This window comes from Passer montanus, unplaced genomic scaffold, assembly GCF_014805655.1.
Source record: "Passer montanus isolate IOZ18808 unplaced genomic scaffold, ASM1480565v1 scaffold14, whole genome shotgun sequence".
Taxonomy (NCBI): Eukaryota; Metazoa; Chordata; class Aves; order Passeriformes; family Passeridae; genus Passer; species Passer montanus.
Genome location: NW_024360941.1, coordinates 6,113,840 through 6,133,616, shown reverse-complemented (window position 1 = coordinate 6,133,616; position 19,777 = coordinate 6,113,840). Strand labels below are relative to the sequence as shown.

General features: G+C 35.5%; 1 protein-coding gene across 3 annotated transcripts in view; it reads left to right on the top strand.

Moving 5' to 3' along the window:
- Window positions 1-19,777, top strand: part of SPOCK3 (SPARC (osteonectin), cwcv and kazal like domains proteoglycan 3) — a 159,923-nt gene that overhangs the window by 122,313 nt on the left and 17,833 nt on the right. For all 3 annotated transcript variants that reach the window (XM_039700300.1, XM_039700301.1, XM_039700299.1), the window contains one exon: window positions 16,139-16,258. In XM_039700300.1, the coding sequence (XP_039556234.1) occupies window positions 16,139-16,258 (120 nt within the window). The remainder of the gene's footprint in view (window positions 1-16,138; window positions 16,259-19,777) is intronic.

The window sequence follows — 19,777 nt, the reverse complement described above, 5'->3', positions numbered from 1 at the left end:
ACTCAAATTTATACAGTTTTGTCAAATCCTGGTTTGTATGTCACATCCACAAATTTACTTCTAAATGGAAAATTTCTAAGGTCTCAGTGCTGTGGAAACCTACTGTGGTGGACTGTACTTGGAGAATTTGCTCCTCATATTTCTTGTTCAACACTCAGCGAGTGTTGAACTGGCAGAGCTGGTCTTGTGTTATAAATAGTTGTGTACTACAGTTTTTGATTTCTAAAATAATGTCAGTATTGCATCTCTGCTCACTGTGTGAGTACTTTTTATCACAGGACACAGAGGACATGTATGTCCTGTGCCAGCTGTGGCTTAGAAAACAGGTGTGCATGTTTGAGGAGCTGGGCACAGCATGGCACTCCTCATCCATCCTGTGCTTTTTTTTGTAATCCTTGATTTCTGTGGGGTTGTTCCAACACTCAGGGCCATTTATGCAGTGGTTCTTTTTAGGTAAAACCTCATTATATACAAGATGAGTAATCAGTCATTCAGAGTTGTATTCTTACAAAGTATTCATATACTTTTCATAGTGGAAAAGATTGTTCTAGAGGAGGTTGCTTTAAAATGATTGATTATGAAAATTTTTATTAGCTTGATTGATTTCTTTACTTCCTTTCCCCTTGTGTCTTTCAGTAGGAGGGGAAGCCCCAGTGAACCCAGTGGTGAATATGCCTTTAGAGGCAAAAAAGTTATCTACTTTGTATCAGCCGTGGTTTTGTGTGTATTCCTGCAATTTTAAGACAGGCAAGCTGTTATGATGAAAGAAGACAATTAATGCTGTTTTCATTTTAGGTTTTATAAGCATTAATTTTAACTTAGATCTTGAAATTAATGAACAAATTCAGTTCTAGAGTCCCCAAACCGTGCAAATTATTTGGAAAGTTTAGTCTGTGTAGCACAACAAACTATTATAGGTAGTCATGAGAGCATGCTTTTTTAGGATATGTTCATTATTTTCTTTTGCACTTCACCAGCCAGCCTCTATGGATTATAAAGTGGAGGCTTAAATATAGTCCAGACCATTAAAATGGTGCTGCATTCGATTATTATGGCTATAATTGCCTTAATTATGTAAATGAAGGGGCCTTGCCAATCTTATGGTACATTAAAGGCTTTACAAGTGTGTCACAGTAGTTGTATTGAGAATAAATAACCAAAGAGATGCAGATCATATGCTAAGTATCTGGATCAGCATTATCTTTCTGTCCATGCAATATACAAATAAGCTAAGGATGCCTTTATGTTTGTGTCTCATTTACTGATGTGATGGTAATATTTTTTTACTGATACTGTTTTTATACCAACAATATGCAGTAATACTTAAAAGTCTTTCATTACGCAACAGTGGAAGATAACTGCTAGAAAAATCAGGTGTTTTTGTAAATCAGGTAATTACTTTAAATTACTTCATTTACTCCTCCTTATTTTTTTCAAGATAAAACATGTGGTGCTAATTGCATAACCTAATTCTGAATTATTTTTTCTGTAAGTATGTCAGTTTATTGACAGTGAAGCTGCTTGAGATCTTTGGGAAGCTCAGGAATGGACTGTTGATGGTTCAGTAGTGTTCTGAAGGTGGATCAATAAGATTCATGAAGTCCTCTTCAAGGAGGATGTAAACTGAGTGGTATTTAAATAACATGTGATAACCTTTTGGCAACCACTTCTCAATAATATTAATTGAGTCTTTAGTACTTCAATATCCTATTTATTTTAGTACTTCAACTGTGCTATCTGTGCTCCCTGTTAAACGGTTCCAGTATCACTTTTTCTGAAGTGACTGTTCTAATAGCTGCCAGAATTTTAGAATTTTCTTTAAAATATCAAAGGCCTTAAGAAGACAGAGATTGAAATGCCTGTCTTAGGCAGCTATTGCTGATGTTTCTACAGCTGCTACACTGAAATTGACAGAAATTTTTTAATATGCTGTTGATATGGTGGCCCTTTCAATTTTATTTTTTTTAACATGCAGGTTGTATCTCATTTATTCTTTGAAGCTGTCCTCTATTGTGGTAACTAGTTTCTACTTGAGCTAATTTTAAGCAAATATTCTAGTAATTTATTATTCAGAGAAAAAAGTTTACTTTGGTACTAGCATATTCTCACTTGATTACACAATATCCTCTTTCTTTCAATAGTAAATATATAATCAGTTCTTACACATGAAAGTAGAATTTTTATTTAAAAAAAAATCTTGTTACCCCTCCTGAGCATACAGACAGAAGTGCACAATTGATTTAATGTTTCACTCTTGCTTTTCCAGCATAAATGCTTGACCATTCTTTCACAGTTGAGAACCGTTGTTGCCTTGATTGCTGTAAACTTTTGAGGCACTTCTGAACATTTTCACGTGGTTGTGTGTGTTCACTGATACTCTGAAAATGTCTGTCTGTGCATTGAAGGTATGATGACACCTAGGCAATGTTCACATCACTCATTTCTAGCTGTGATAATTTCTAAAAGTTTGAAATGATGGTGCAGTGTTAGAAAAAAATTTAACAGTATTAGAAGAAACTTATTTAACAATAACTCTGCAGGGCAATTTTTGCATGCTCCTGAGTGTCTCTAAGCAAGGGAAAGATGTATTTTGAAAAACCCCCCATTCTTATTTTGCATGCAAAATAGGTAGCTTTGAGTCTTTATGTAGGTTACTACAGCTTTACTCAGAATCTTGGTAAGAAGATGTACTAGTGTCAGGATGATCTAAATCTATTTCAAATGATACATTTTCACATCTTGAATGTCTTTACTGCCAAGAAGGCAGATTTTGTATTTGTAAATACAGATTTATTTTGTATTCTTGATGAATCAGCATTATGAAAACATGTATTAATAAAATTATTAGATCAATCCTTTGTGCCTCAAAGTATAGTAATTACCCAACTGTGTTGCATTTTATCTGCATCACAAAATACAATACTAATTTTATTTTTTCTTGATATCTTTATTTTATATCACAGATGTATATTACTTTACATATCAAAAATTCTCTAAATAAAACATTAAAGTCTTCATGGAAAATGAAAAACCCAACTTCTTTCCTGAAGGCACCATGATCCATGAAATTAGCTGTGTCATCTGTTTTAACTGTTCTGCTGATACTGCAACGTCAAGTGCTACAGCCACCTCACATGCAGGCATCAGCACTTGTTCAGTTTTATCCAATTGTTAAGCTTTGGCTCATTAACATGGTGGCACCTTTAAAACACAATTACCCCGTAAAATTCAACAGCTTTATATTGTGATTTACTAGTGTAGAGGTATGTCTTTACTAGTACAGAGGTATGAAAAAAAGAGAAAAAATATCTACTATTTACCATTTGTAAGAGTACAAGTCATAAGAAATCCTAGATTGACTCATCCTCAGTAATAATTCCTGTCAATATTTTTGCATTATTTTTCCTCTCTTTATTAGAGGTTTGTTAGAATATTGAGAACAGAATGTTTAAAAAGAGAATAGTAAAGTCAGTGTAAATGGAAAATAAGTAATTAAGACAGTTTTGTTCTGTTTGGTCTCTTCAGCAAGATTGTCTCAAATTCAGCTGTAGTTGAAGGTTTTAAGAAAGTTTTCTATGTCTCTCAGGAATCTGGGGTTTTTCTTTTCTAGTTTTAAGGTCAGTAGTTGAAGCTGATCAACCTCTGTAGTATTTCTGTATATAGAGTTTAAGAGGATTAAATGATACGTCAAAGATAGAGGTCACTAAATCGCTGGTATTATATAGTTACCTTCTTTCTAAAGGTTGAGCTGCAGAAAAGGAATACAAAAAGAGTGTATAATTCTAACAAAGTGAAAAAAATACTGATGGGCTCAGAAAAACAAAGAAAATAGTAATACTCTCTGGTTTTCTGTTTTGCCCTGTTTAAATCTATTAAAGAGAAAAAAAAGAGTTTGTACAAGCATATCCAAGACAGTTGGGATGTTTCTGACCATTTGATTGAGCATTGTATCATAACTGACCTTCATAGAAAACAGGATGCATAACGTTAGGAAAGCAAGTTTAAAAGAAAATGACTACAGATTGGAATAATTTAGAGGAGTTGTTCACCATCTTTAAACATTACTGATTGATAGCTTTAAAGTGTTTTTTTTCTGAGTGAAAACCTGACAATAGCCAACAGTATATAGTGAGTCAAGGCTGAAGGATGCAGACAAGTGTCGCAGACAAGCATCTGTGACAATTTTCTGCTCAGAAAAGGAAAATTAGAGATTAATGCAGTTATTCACAAGGTTATTGTGTACACGTGTTTATTTCTTGATGTCTCTAGAATTTCATTCACTACGGTTAAAGGTAGATTTTGTAATGCAAGCACTGATTTCCCATGTCCGCAGTTCATCCAGATGGTCTTTTAATTATTAGTGAGAGCTCTCACTGACAGTAAGGATTTAGCAGCCTGCACCTCTGTAGTGTTCATTTGTGGGCAACATAAATCTTGTCATGTAAGATGCCAGTCTGTCAGGATGTTTTTCCTGCATTTCGTGGGGGGCTGTTAGAAGTTCACTGATGTGAGGAACTTCAGTAAGTGATGCCAGGAATCTGATTTCTTTAGCTTCTTGAAAGAGGTTCTCAGCAGTGGCAGGAATGTAGCACTCAGTATGGAGTAAATACAGTAATTCAGCTTTCTAGCTGAAGTATATTCCCTTTCTGGAGAATATCCTAATTTTCTTACATTGAGGAACTATATATTACTATTTTCTTTGTCTTGTCCCCCTCCCTCTGGGCCACTCGGTACTATCTTTGCACATACTATGTAACACTTCATTCTGCAAGTGATGAGTTTAAAGTGTTGGTCCTTGTAAGTTAGAGTAGGAGAGTTAGAGTGGATGATAAGCAGTTAGTTACTCATTTATCTTAAATTGTTTCATTTGCTATTTAGTTTTATAAAATATAAAATATATATAGTTTATTTGAAATTCATTCAGGTTTTTGCATGAGTGATATCCAGTGTCATAAAGATTTTTTCTTATAAATCTTGTTTCTAAATTCCTCCAATGTATTGGGAGAGATTTAAAATCAGTTGTTTTGTAAGATCAGACTTTGATATAACAACGGAGTCACGCTTTTGATTTGCTCTGTTTCTCTTCTCAAAACCTGAAACAAATATAGAAATAAGCTTGGGGGTGGAAAATTTTGATTAGTGTAAAAGAAGCAAGAAAGGAATATAATTTGTTCCCCAAATAATCTGTGCAACTAGCACAGAGAATCTGAATAAAGGTCCAGTAAATGAAGAATTAAATTATACCATCACTTGAATTGATTTTTGAGATTTTTGAAATTATCAGTAAAACACTTCTGCTACCAAACTTTTGCCAGGCTACACACCAGTATTACAGAATCACAGACTAGCAAAATGCTTGAGTTTGAAAGTGACTTCTGGAGGTGCTCTTGCTCCAACCCTCTGCTCAAGCAGGGCCACCTAGAAGAGGTTGCTGAAGACCATGTTCAGACAACTTGAAAATGTCTCTGAGGATGGAGGCTCTACGGCCTCTCTGGAAAACTCAGTTTCTGTCACAGCAAACAACTCTTTCCTCATGCTCAGCAGAAACCTCCTGTTTTGCTTTGTCCCCATTGCTTCTTGCTCATCACTGGGGACCACTGAAAAGAGCCTGGTTGTGTTTTTATGTCCCTCCTCCAAGTATTTATTCACATTTATAAGATCCCATTGTTTTCTTCTCCAATGAAAATGGTCCAAGCACTTTCAACATTTCATCATATGAAATTCTTTTGATGCACAAAATGTAAAATGTAAAGGCTCACATTATAATTAGATAACCAAAGTTGTTTATCATAATAGAACCTCATGAGTGATTTTATCACATTCAGTGGCAATTAGTGAAACAATTTTGGTTAGCTGTGAAATACTATTCTAAGTGAGTAGGCATTATTTTAATTTGATTGCTAAGTTATGATTCTATTTAGGAGTCTGCCCACTTGGTTCTTTAATAGATTTACCCCAAACATACCTTGAGGCACAAACAGCAAAATTCACAAATTTAATTTTTAGTATCTGGAAGATAATAAAACCAAATTATTTTCTATGTTTTTATATAATTTGTTCTTCTCAGCCTTTACAAGAAAGTAATTTTTTTGTAAGGTTTGAAGCTTTAATGAGTTTTTGGTTTATTTCTATGTTCTAAGGCTTAAACAACAGTTTTGATACCATTTTAAATTGCAAATCAATGCTTTCAGGTTTGGTGGGAAGTCTGTTCTTATTGTAACTTCACTTATCAACTTGGAAACATTAGGGTTCAATGTAATTTTTCTTTTTAGAATTTTTTTCACAACTGAAGTTACTGGCTGATTTCAAAATACTAGTTGAAGTTGTACTGAAGTTGTTTTATATGGAACATTAAACTATATTACCATAGTGGCAACTGCTGACCATACTGCATCATGTTGTGGAAAAATTTATTTAGTCATGGCCGTCAGCTCTGGGACCCCCCAGCATAAAAAGGGCATGGACCTGCTGGAGTGAATCCATAGGAGGGACACAAAGATGTTCAGAAGGCTGAGACCTGCAGTTGTTCAGCCTGGAGAAGTGAAGGCTCTGGGGGGAGCTTATAGTAGCCTTCGAGAGCAGGATGCTTAAGGCCTTATCCCACTTGGCCTTGAACCCTTCAGGGCTGGAGCATCCACAACCTCCCACATTCAACCAGTTCCAGCATCTCATCACCCTTATGGAAAATAATTTCTTCCTAAGTCTAACCTAAATTTCCTCTCTTTTAGTTTGTGCCCATTACTACAGTTGCTGATGAAAAGCTTCTCTGAAAGCTCTCTTGAGGTACTGGAAGGTTCCTATGAGGTCTCGATAGAACCATCTGTTCTCCAGGGGCTGAACATCCCCAACTCTCTCAGCTGTCATCATAGGAGAGCTGCTCCAGTCCTCATTTCAACCTCATGGCCCTCCTCTAGACTTGCTCCAGCAGCTCCCTGTCCTTCTCGTGTTGGGGAGACTGGAGCTGGAGGCAGTACTCAGGTGGGATCTCACAAGATCAGAGTAGAGAGGGAGAATAATCTTCAAGCTGCTGGCCATGCTTCTTTTAGTGCAGCCCAGGATTCCCTTGACTTTCTGAGCTGTGACTGCACATTGATGACTCATGTTGAGTTTTTCATCAACCACCACTCTGAATTCCTTCTCTGCAGCACTCCTCTAGGTCCCTTCTCCGCTCAGCTTGTAGGTGTGCCTGGGATTGCTGCGACACAAGACTTTGCACTTGACCTTGTTGATCTTCATAAGGTTTGCATGGGCCCACCTATCAGGTGTGCCAAGGTCCCTGTGGCTGCCATCCCTTCCCTCCAGCGTCTTGACTGCAGCACACCACATGGTATTGTCAGCAAACTTGCTGAAGGTGCACTTGATTCCACTGTTCATGTTGCTAGCAAAGATGTTGAACAGTATCAGCCCCACAATATAATTATTCTCTACATTTAATGACCTTTTAAAATTACACAGTACATCCAGTCCTATTAGACTTCCAGGTCTGGCTCTAAATTATAAAAAAGACACTTTCTTCCATATACAGTATGTTATAGGATTATGTAATTTGGGGTGTTATAGGATTATGTTTATTTTTCATCATATTTACCAACTCCGATTAAACTGTGAGCAGCCCTAGAAACTTAGAAACTTTTGTTTCTAAAACAGGAATTCAGTATAAATTGAGACTGAACTAGTGGTTTTTCTCTGTAAGTTGATTGCATATTAAGCAATAATAGCAGTGTTGGTTCTTAAAGTAGAAATGTGTTGATGACGTCCTTTCAATTAATTGATTAATATATGCAGACAGCAGCAAGTAAGTAAGATCCCAAGTCTGTTCAAGTATTCAAGCAATAGCCTTCAAATTACAACTGTAAAAGCAGGAGGAAGTTTTGAGGTTTTATGCAGGAGCAATAAGGGTTTTTCATCTTCGTTGAATGCAAAACTGGTACTGAAATCAGTGACAAAACTCCCATTAAATGGAACTAGGGTTTCTGTTTGTTTAATGAAATAAGAGCCATGGAGAAACTCTTAAACTTGGACCCGTTACACGGGTTAGGTAAGTTAATTTTTTGGTAGTGGTACTTGCTGTTGAGTCCAGTAATCTCTGCACACGTTTGCTGTGTCTCAGCTTCACCTTGCTAAATGTGAAATTGCTGTTGTCTGAAAGTCATGGAGGAGTGATATCAACATCTTGAAAGTGAGGCAATGAGCCATGCAGACAGGAAAGCAACAAATGTTTGAGTTCAGTGCAGTGGTAACAACATGGGGTTTGACCAAAGTGAATTCACAGGTGGCTGTCAGGGCTTGTATCTTTTAAAGCTACCTAAATAGCCTAGTGATATAGCTGGCCCTATGGAATAGGATAATCAGACAGGACTCTGTAGTGCCTGGTTGATTTAATGGTGATTGTTGTTGAAGAAATGAGGAACTTTTGTGTTCCAAAAAGAGATTTGTTTTCCATTGGGATTCAGGTATCGCTGTGATACGTTTCTCTGTAGTTATTGATGTGTTTAAAGAAATACAAAATATTTCTAAGAGCATGGCCCAAAAAGAGCAGAAGAGAAACATGCATGAAATTGAATTTCAGTAACAAAAGGAATAACAGCTAGAAAATGATGTTAAAAGTCTTTTGACAGAGAGCAGAAGAATCTGTGTGAGAAATAGACATAATTTTGCACTATAAATATTTATTATTGTTCTTACTAGGCTGTCTTTAAAACCATTATCAGTAGGTATTTCATTATTTCTTAAAATAATTGTAGTACTGATTCTGTTTTTCACATTTAAGTTTCAAGTACTAATGCATTATTTTCAGACTCTTGCTGATGTCACTGACAGTTTAAAGACTTCTACAGATTTTGTAAACAGTGCAAAACAGTGATGCCATTATTAGGACAGTAGTTTGGAAGTCTCAGATGCAGTGGTGAAGAGGCTCACAGTTGATGATACTTGGCAGTTCTTTTCAGCTGTAGGCAATGGTGCTGATAATCAGCACAACTAGTTAGTATAAATGCCTTTCATGGCTTATGATTAACAAGTGAAATTATAACTGAATAGATTACTACCTGGCATCTCTAATTGCCCATATTCTTTTTGCCTTGAAAGGTTCTTAATCACCATGTGGAAAAACATTGTGCATTCCCATGGTAGAGATTTTGTCTAAAATGCAACACATTTTTTGGTATAGACTTTTTTCAAAATATAATGTCATATTTCTTTGAAAAAAAAGGTCATCTTTTTCTTGTAATACATTGCAAAATTTATTAAATGTAATTTTTCATTGTGAAAAATGTCAACAGAACTGTTTAAACAATCATCAGTGTGTTGAACAGTGTTAGCGTTCCTGTCCTCTTCAAAGAACCAAGTAGTTGGTCTAGACAGCAGCAAATTGAGGGTGAAATTCTGGTTGTACTGAAGTCAGCAATAATTTTACTACGGATTTCAGTAGGGTGAGGATTTTCAGAGGGCTTTTTTCTGTTCTGCATGCACATGGTGCTGATTTGTGCCTTATGTGAGCAGCTCCTTTTGAAAACTTCCGTCCTTGCAGACAGCACTGCATGCAGGTAGCCAGCAGAAAGACTATGGCTGGAAAAGAATTTTCTGAAACCTGTCATGATACCAAGACTGACCCCTCATGGTGTCTGGTTTGGATCTGATGTTGATTTATATCACACTCTGTGTGTTAAAATTCTCTGTAGCACATATGAGGATCACTGTTGGTAATGCAGGATTTTTAGATTTAAAATATACAGGAATAACCACATTAGAAATTACCAAGGCTAAAGAAGTTCCTATCTGTATGAATATTCATATACAGCTCATAAAAATTCTCTGATCTACATCAGACATTCATGAACAATACATTTAGTGCTGGATGCAAAGACTAGCAAAACATAATTGCACTTTGCTAACATATTTCATGTATGCATTTGTAAACATGTTGGGTATTTGTGCCCTAAGCATGTTTTTTAAACTCATTAGTTTCTGAATTTCTCCTTACGCTTTTCATCAGTGAATTTATGTGGAGACACAACCGCAGATTACATTTACTTAACCAGCATTCTAATTTCACTGAGGTGGTGGTAGTGTAGTAGAGTTCGCATCTCACTGCCTGTTAATTCTGGGCCAGGGGAATTGAGTCCTGCTGTTTCACTACTGTATAATGGATTAACTGTCATAGGTTTCTTCAATAGTAGAGAAAGAGTTTGTCTACCTCTATTGGCCTTACTTTAGTGAAGATACAAATAACTAAATTGGAGTAATTCTTCCCTCTTGGTCCTCTCTGAAGGGTCTACAGGCAATTGTGCTCTTTTAATGAACAATTTTATGAGATTGACAGCAATGTTAGTGATTAAACCTTCAAGATAAACACAGAAGCAAACGGTTAGACTAAATACAAAGTGGTTTAAAGCATCAGATCACAATCTAAATATGAAAAATATAAATTGCTGCAATGCAACCTTGGATCTGTTCGACTTCAGTGGGATCCAATATGATGTAAGATTCCTTTATGCCAGACACTTGCAGAGCAGATTGTGGTTAATTTCTGTTAAAGGGGGATTCTTCAGCCCACTGTTCAGTTCTCCTGCCCTTCTGTGACAGAGAAAAGGTGCAAACCAGTAGATAGTCAAAATGAGGAGCAATAATTATCTATCGCAACAGAAAGAAAGGTCTATCAATCCCTTCTAGGTTCTGTGCATGATTACCTGATGTAATACACTTTTAAAATCTTTTATCAGGACAGAACATTTCTGATTTCAAAATACTTTATTTGAAATTGTGAAATAATATATACATATTTTTAAATTTTCTTTATAAAGAGCATTGTTCAGTGATCTTTTTACCTTTATCAACTGTGTTTCAAGGGGTTGTGTGTCAAATGCAAGAAGTCTTTGCAGGTCTCTGTCAGTCATGATCTTGAAGGGAAAAAAATATCCAGACTTTGTCCTAGAGCTGTGTAGTGCTTTCAGGAATCCTTAAAACTGAATTTTGAAGGCTACCATACCTTTGGGTAATGGTTTCCTTAAAAGCTTTCATCACTAACACAATTTTTGGTCTGTCCCTATTTGATGCATCCCATATATTTTATTACAAGAAATACCGGATTCAATTGAATATAGAGAAATATTTTGAAATTATCTTGGAATATACCATATTGCAGTGGAACATCTCTTTCCTATCTTCTTTTGCTTTCTGTGTTCATAACTATGCAATTTACAGATTAATGACATCATTTGCATCCTCAAAAATGAGTAGTTTTGAATAGCAGAGCATGAGAGAGATGAGAATGATAACCAACCAATGAGAAATGATAACCAACATTAAAGGTTAGCAGCAGTTAGTACAGGAAGCCATATATATTGACTGTCCAGAAAATAAATTAGCAAATTCCACAATAGGTCTGTGATACATCTGAGAGACTAAAGAATCAGTATTGTCTTAGTTAATTGCAATGTCTTTGTAAGTCCATATATTTTAAGTTGACAACAATAACGTGGCATGTAAATTGTGGTTACTAGTATTTTTCCTGCACTCTGAAATTATTATTATATTTAAATGTGAAGTCTTTAAAAACTGTGAGGACACAAAAGATCAGATTTATTTTATGAAAATGTAATTTATTGAAGTCATTTTGCATTTTATGAAACATTCATCATGTGCAGAATGTCTGTATGGAACATTAATTTGGGGCAGTAAGAATAAGCAGCTGCAGTTCCCTGATATGCTATCTGCAGAATTTGTATTAATTATCTCATAACATAGACTAACCAAAGTAGAAAATTCATTATGTTTAGTTAAATAGTAAGGAAATCAAAATGCTTTTATTTGTTAATTTCAAGGTATTATCTTCTTAAGATCACTGGCCCTAGAGGTAACAGATGGCTGAGAAATATCAGCTTATAGAAATACAAATATATGCATAATTTTTTTCAGTTTAGAGCCTTAAAAAAAAAAAACAAAAAAAAACCAGTTCTAACTGTACATCCGGCATGGTAAAAAGATGACTGAAATGACTGTCCCATCTTTAGTTACAGGTTTGGATGGATTTTTGTCCTTCTGCCAAATTTATTGGTTTTGCTAGCACATTTCTTTTTGCCATATGTTACTCTTCCCATTTGTGACAGATGATGCAGAGCTAAAAGTGCTGCTCTGTATTGCAGGAATTGTATGTCACTTGCATACAATTCTTAGATGCTTAGAGTTAGCCACATCGGTACTAGCCCTTATTCTGGAGCCAGGAATTTTCAGTCCAAGTAATCAGTTCCTCAGGGCTAAATTCACAAGCTGCAGAATGGCAGCCTTGCAGAGTACTGTCAGAGTAGTTACATGTGCTATAATGTTCCAGTTTACTATAGTAGGTAATATCTTTAAAGGCAGCACCGAGTTCTGATGGCAGTTTCAGGGCTACTGTATTTTCAGAAGAATGTTTAAATGCCCATGCTGGAACAGATGCTCAACATTCACTGTGCAGCCGTATGATAGTACATGACTGGTAGGTAATGCTGTCAGAGGGCACTGGGCTGCATGAGCATCAGCTGTGGACAGCTCCTAATAATCCTGCTCACAGCTGATTCAGAATTGCTGCTCTAACAGGTTGCTGGGTGTCTAGCAATCCTGGACAGATGGCTGCAATCCTCAGATTACTGCACGAGGAAATACTCTTGTACTTTTAAGGGAGAACAGTATAAAGATACAAAACAGTTGATAGTAGTTCCTTTCAAAGAGGGGTTGTCTCAAACGCTGAGGAACCTTCACCTGAATTGTGTGATGGTCATAGGACATGAATGACTGGACTCTGCCCTGCGCAGCCTGATGTGATTAGGCCTACTTTTAACAGAGAGTAAGACTGAACTACTTCTGGAGATCCCTTTTAACATATATTATTGTTTGATTCTGTGAACCAAACAATATCGTATTGTTTTGTGATTGCAATGCTTTTATAAGTCATATGCAGTGATTCTAATATGTTGAAAAAGTTTGAATAACAAGAAGTCTTGCTTCAGCACATGCTGACTGATCAGCTGCCCATTTCACATGGAGTAATTACTAGTTGACTCTAAAATATGGTTGATGTGTACCCTGTTCTTCAGGTTTTCTATATATCCTCTTTATAGTTACTTCCTGGTTATTTTATTGTATACATGAATTTATGAGTATAGTTCTGCCTGATTGAATGAGATTGTGTGCTGACGAAGATCATCTGCATAGTGTGCAGTGTGTTTCTCACTGCTTTTTTTTCCTACATCATTTTTTTCATCCTTCACTTAGCAAAAGCTACTCCTTGATATAACAGTATTGCAGTGTGCTCATTATGTCCATATCCATTCAATACTTACTGAGCTACAGGTAATTTTTTCTATGGCTGTGTTTACATAAAAAGGAAGCACTGTTAAAATAACGTACTTTCTCTTATGTCAGGAAACTAAGACTGGTTTAAATATGTTAGGGAATTTAGTACATTATGCTAGTGCTAAAACACCTTCTGCATGTCTTTACAGCTTTCAGTAACACTATTTTTACTTCATTAATTAGCTTGAGTTGAAAGGCACTTAAAGAACTCAGGCTGATACAGCATTTTCAAATGTTTTACTTCCAATCTGTAAAGTATATTCAAATGCCAACACAAATCATAACATTTACTGTATGTGAAAACAGATTGAACTGTTGGTTCCACCTAACATTTAAATAATATTTATCATAAAGTTATATCTGGATTAAGTACCTATAAATTTTCTGATACCTTCATTTTTTTGCACAGCCATAGCTGTTAATTTTAGAAGACAGTCTCATTGCTTGAAATGACAGTAGACTCCAGTAACCTTTGAGCTAGTGACTTCGTATTACCTTGCACTAATTCTCTTAATGGCTACTAAAATTGATTGTAATAGCAGGATTTCCTTGCATTGGCAATATACAAAAACAGAAGTACTTCTTGGCAGGTTCCTGAGTGGATTCATGTGATTTAATATGCATTTTTTGATTACCGTCTAACCTTCTACAACCTTTACTGTCTTTCACCATTAAAGATTCATCTCCCAGTCTATCAGGTTAAATAATAGTCTGAATAGATCTGAATTACCTCATCTTGACCTATTTTAAATCAGTACAGACAAATTTGCACAACAATTTCACTATTCTGTATCTTTACAAGCTCATCACCAGGATTAAAAGTTCCTAAATATTTTTAATATGTATCAACTAATTAATACAATTTTTCATCAAACAGTATTACCTCGAGCAAGCATGTTTCAATGGTAAGTAGCATTCTGGTGAATGGATTTTTAGGTCAATCATCTCTGTTACAGAACAAGAAGTTAAATAGGAATATGTTATTCCTGATTGGCTCAGCCTTGGGCAGGAGTGGGTTTGTCCTGGAGCCAGCTGGCATTGGCTCTGCTGGACATGGAGGAAGCTTCTGGCAACTTCTCACAGAAGCCTCCCCTGTAGCCTCCTGCTACCAAAACCTGGCCATAAAACAACAATATGCAGCTATAATTGAAGGAGAAATTGAAGGGGAGCAGAGTGTCCCAAGTTAACAGTTGATTGTTTGTCCTGGCTTGTCAGCTGATTGCAAGAGTTGGCCCAGGAAGGTGTCATCGTAGCAAACATAAAAATCCCACATTTGAATTATGATATGTAGTCTTGGATCAGGAGACCATTTTCATCTGGTTGTTGTAATACATTTTTTAGTTCACCTGCCTATTTATCATTATTTTTTTTCCTGTAAATGATCAGAAAATAAATAGTTCTGTTATACAATAGGGAAGCACAAATACAACATTTATAAAAATGTCAGTCCATCACATATGCAAATATGTTAATTATTAATATGGATTAATTTTACTTTAATCTTTCATGGATAGAATCAAAGTATCAAGAGGGACTTCACTAAAGATTAAATAATCTTGTGCTTAGATGCATGCAGTTGTACAGGCATGGATAGTTGTTGACAAAATTATATATTTCTATCTTATTCCAAAATACAAATAGGTGTTTCATGGTGTTGTTCAATTTAATGAAGTGCTAAGAAAGTTAAGTCACTAAACGTGCTGTATTGCTACACAGTAAAGGAAAAGTAAGCAAACTGGAGATTTATTTTGAAGAGTATCACTGTGAAGCTCTGCCAACTTATGTATGAGCTCTTCAGGTTGTAGCTTATTGATAGACCTGAAAAGTGACCCAATTTGGAAATGATGGCTATTGGGAATGGCAGTGGAAGGTCTTTTGTTACCTGAGCGGGGATACATTTTTTGTCTTTTCTGCTCTTGTCATCTTCCAGATACTGTTGTTTCTTTTGTCTTCCCAAACAAATGGGAAAATGGAGTTCTGTGAGGGATATCTACTTGCTTGAATCATGCCCTTTCGTTTTCTTATCAGTGAATAAGCCTCTTGAATGCACATCTTTCTCTGATACCTACTTCTGTTGGCTTCTGTACAAGCTGCCAGTACTTTACAGCACTTTAGCCAGTCTGCTGCTAATCTGCTGCCTCTCTTTGGTCTGGTGTGCTTTTTCTGCCTTTGCTGTTTCTGGTCAAAGAATCCATGCTTTCCATCACCAAGTGACTGTACCGTTGCGTGTTTGCCGTTATGTGCTCACAGATTTGGTGTGTGGAACTTCATTCCAAGTATTCCAAACTTCCAGCACATTGTTGAAACACTTTTGCTGCCAATCCTATTTCCTCTTTTCCTCAACAGGAAAGGTTGAGTGTTCGTAATTATCAGAGGCCTAAATTACACCTCTGACCTGTTCTGGTAGGGATTAGATTAGTATTGCCTTAAAGAACATGGAAATGTTAAGACAAAAAAATGTCATGGATGTCTCAGCCTCATCTGCAGTTAGGTGTGAAAATACCTCTGCTATAACTGTTTATGGTAGCTTGCAAAGAAAGTTTGCTATTCCTTGGCATCTGTAATTTTATAATTCCTTTATACAGCAGGTATTTATTTCTCGGGACCTTCAATGGGTTCTGAAGGCCTACCTATGCAATGCAGCTGAATTAAATAAATTTTAAAAGCTGTGGAACATACATGTTTGTATTATTATATGGGGTTTGTGTTTTGTGGGAGTTGAGAGATTTTTTTTTAGCATAATTTGAAAAGTTCTATTTAGCACCCTGGAGAAAAACATTAAACAACTCTGCATTTTGTATTTCAGTGTGCAGTGACCTGGAATTCAGGGAAGTTGCAAACAGATTGAGAGACTGGTTTAAGGCACTTCATGAAAGTGGAATTCAGAATAAGAAGATTAGGATTGTCCAAAGGCCTGAAAGAAGCAGTAAGTGATTTCTGCTTGTCTTATTTGATGTTCTCTTTGATCCTTTTCTGTTCTTTTGTTTTTCTGTTGTTAAGACCTGTCTTATTCCTGTGTGCTTTAAATAGACATGTGTACAAAATTATAACTTTAGGCTTTTCTGGAGGTGGTTTCCTATTTATGGCTTAGTAGTAATGCAAGATGTTCACTTTGGACTTCCAATATCATTTGGCAGGACAACTATCATTCACAATGCTTTAATTTGTGAATGCCACCAAATTAAAAGAAATAAAACAAAGGAGCTTAAATTTTGTGTGGCCCATCTTGGCTAGATGATATCGCTGTAGGTACTGGTACTGAAAAACAGACAGAAAAGAAGCTTGTAAGTAAAAAGGAATTTTTAAGGTTACACTTGAAATTGGAAAAGACTCAGGAGTACTAATGAAATGGAAACAGTAGGGGCATAATTTGCTTTTAACCCCCTCAAATATTTAAATAGATTTTTTTGTTGTTGTGGAAAGTAGTTACATTTTAAAATATAATCATCAAAGTGCTTATTTAGAAGAGCAGTTGAAGTGTGCATTAATAGTTCCAAAAGTAAAGTCCTACTGTGAGGGAAGGCAAATGGGATTTCATAAGCCACAAAACTCTAATAAGAATTAGATAATAAGAAGGGCAAACTATGAATTCTTCCAGAGTATGTTTCACAGAACTTGGCCACCACTGGCTTCTTACCTTACTTATTTTATTTTTATCTTTTTAAGTATTTGGGATTTCTTATAGCTTTTTTTTGCTTCAGTTTGTAGCATTACTTTTACTTTTTTTTTTCAAGAAATCCATTCATTTCACTTAATTGGAAATGCCATTTCATTGTGTGATTTTTTCATGCTAAGAAAATATGAATAATTCTGTAAAACAGAATGAATTAAAGATGGTTCTGTCCTATCTATGAGTTCTTAACATTGAGAAAAATTGTTTCTGAGGTACAGTGGTAATACAGTAATGCCACTTTTTATTGATATTGAAAAAAATTACATTTAAACCCATATATTTCCAATTTACATTCTGGTTGGTGCCCATAACTGACATGCGATCTGCTTCTCATGCAGTAGAGAACACAATAGAAATACAAAGTTTGCAGCTCTTAAGTAAGAATTTGTTGTATAGTTTAAAGAAATTTATCTAGTTATGTAGGTTAGTGCATTGCTCTGCTGAAGGTAAACTACTGAATATTGTGTAGGGTCCTGTTTCTTGCTGAATGCTTACTTTGAAATTTGGGCAATGATAAAGGAAGCAGCTGTAGAGCTGTTAGGTATTATGTGTTGCATAAATAACAAGTCAGTTTTTCAAGAAATTTGATTCCATGTAACGCAAGAAAGTCAAGTTCATAATTAATGCTTTGAATACAGTGGGATGTAGTGCAAACAAAGTCCTCAAAGAGTGAGATTTTTCCCTTAGCTTTTTTCCTTACGCACACAGGTGGTTTTGATAAGACCTGCAATCTCTACTTGAAACAGGCATTTGTATTGTGATGTGAATATAATAAAGTCGTATTTTTTATGTCACTAGTTTGTTTGCAAATTTTTACTTTATAATAGCAATACTATTGCTGTTATAGTAGCAATGTATACTATATTTATACTTAAGATCCAAGATTTTAATATGTGAGACTAAAAATGCAAGAATCTTATGGATCTTTGACGACTCAATTTTTTTAAAGTTCTCTCCTTTGGCATTGTACAAAATCTGCAAATATTTTAGGAGGTACATGAGATTTAAGGCACAATTTAGACTGAATGCTATTCTACTATTTTTTTGAGAGATAGAATCAAGAGTTGATTTGGATGGCTGAGAACAGTTTTTGCAAGGCTCTTTTTCATCAACAGGCAAAAGATTACAATCTCTGTGGAAAATTCTGTTTCCTGTATTTTACTGACTTTGTGTCAACATCATTCTGTCATAAATGTTTTACTTAGGTTTTTATCACAGTACCAGAATTTGGAATGTTGTACTAAGTATTAATTTATTATTGGTTCTAAATTTGATCAAAGTTCAGTGATAGGCTTTGGGATGTTTGTTTTCTTATTCCTAAAATAAAAGAAGTCAAGTTTTACAAAATGGTTACATGGGAGACATTCAGTTTGTTGTATGTTTTCTTCTTTCTCTTTTCAAAAACGATATTCACCAAAAACCTACAGTGTTTCACATTTGAACAATGACTGTTCAGTGAGTCATGTTTCAGTACTGTGGTCAGTTACTTAAATTGGATATAGCTAATTATGAAAAAATACTGGGTTTATGTATTAAACGTCCTATTTGTGCAGTATTGACTCAATTTTATAAATAGCCAATATCTACATGTTTGTAATAATTTGACAGGCTACTGTGGGAAGGCAGTCCATCTGTAGACAGGAAGCAATTGAGTGTATGTTCAGTAGTAGGTTTTCTTTCATTTGTGGTTTTGGGGATGTACAAATTTTTTTAAAACTGGTTTCATTAGTGCTGTCTATTTTTCCTGTTATGTCAATTTCTGTACTTCTAAATTTCTCATTTAAGACAGCAAAATACATACTGCATTTTATGAGAAATTAACACGTCTGTTGTTTAGAAGAAAATATTGTGTCACTATATCCCTGTAAACACATAAAAAACCATGAAAGATGATAACAATTTAACATGGTAATGTCCTTTCTAATAGCATTTATAAATTCTTAAAACTGCTCTTGCAGAACAAAGTTCTCAAGTAATATCCTTCCATGTCTCTTTCCAAAGTCATAGGAAGTCCAAGACATCAGGCCTATTGATATCTGAGTGTATCAAGGCATCCAGCCATATTGGTATCTTAGTATACCAGGGCTGTCCAGTCCCTGTTTTGGAGATGCCTGAAAGCTACAGCTGCAAATAAAACTTGCAAAGAACTTCTTATTGTGTGTAATGACTTTGCACTTAGCCCATGAGACTTGGTGGTCTGTGCAGAATAACAGCTGCAACAAAAAGCCACCTGAATACAACTTTCCCTTTCAGAGTCCAACCTGAGAGATCCCTGGAAAAGTTCATTATCCCTGGGGAGTTAAAAATCTGTTTTGCCACCCTTCTTCCCTAGGCTTTCCTGTATTCTTATCATGAAGTTCCTTCCTCACTGAAAAACCACTCTGCATGCAAGGAAGCAATTTGTGGCATCCTCTCTGGTTCTCTCTTTGTATTTAGGGGTTTTTTTCCTATATTCAAATCACTTTGGTGGCATTTAGGATGGGATATGTTAAAAGACTTGAGCACAGTCCTTCTGACCAAGGCAGATGTGGTGAAAGTTGGGAGTTGCTCCAGCTATTAAATAATCCACTTTATTCCATACAATCATTAATATATCTAACCAAACCAAACAATTCTGCTAGAGCCATCAATATGCTGTTAACAAGTTTAAAATGTCAGGTGCCTACATTCCTGTGTTTTTAGAAGGGTAAGGTAATTTTGTCTTACTGACACTTTTTTCCAAAGCAGAATGTAACTGAGAGTAGGATATTTCAAAAAATAATAGGGTATTAT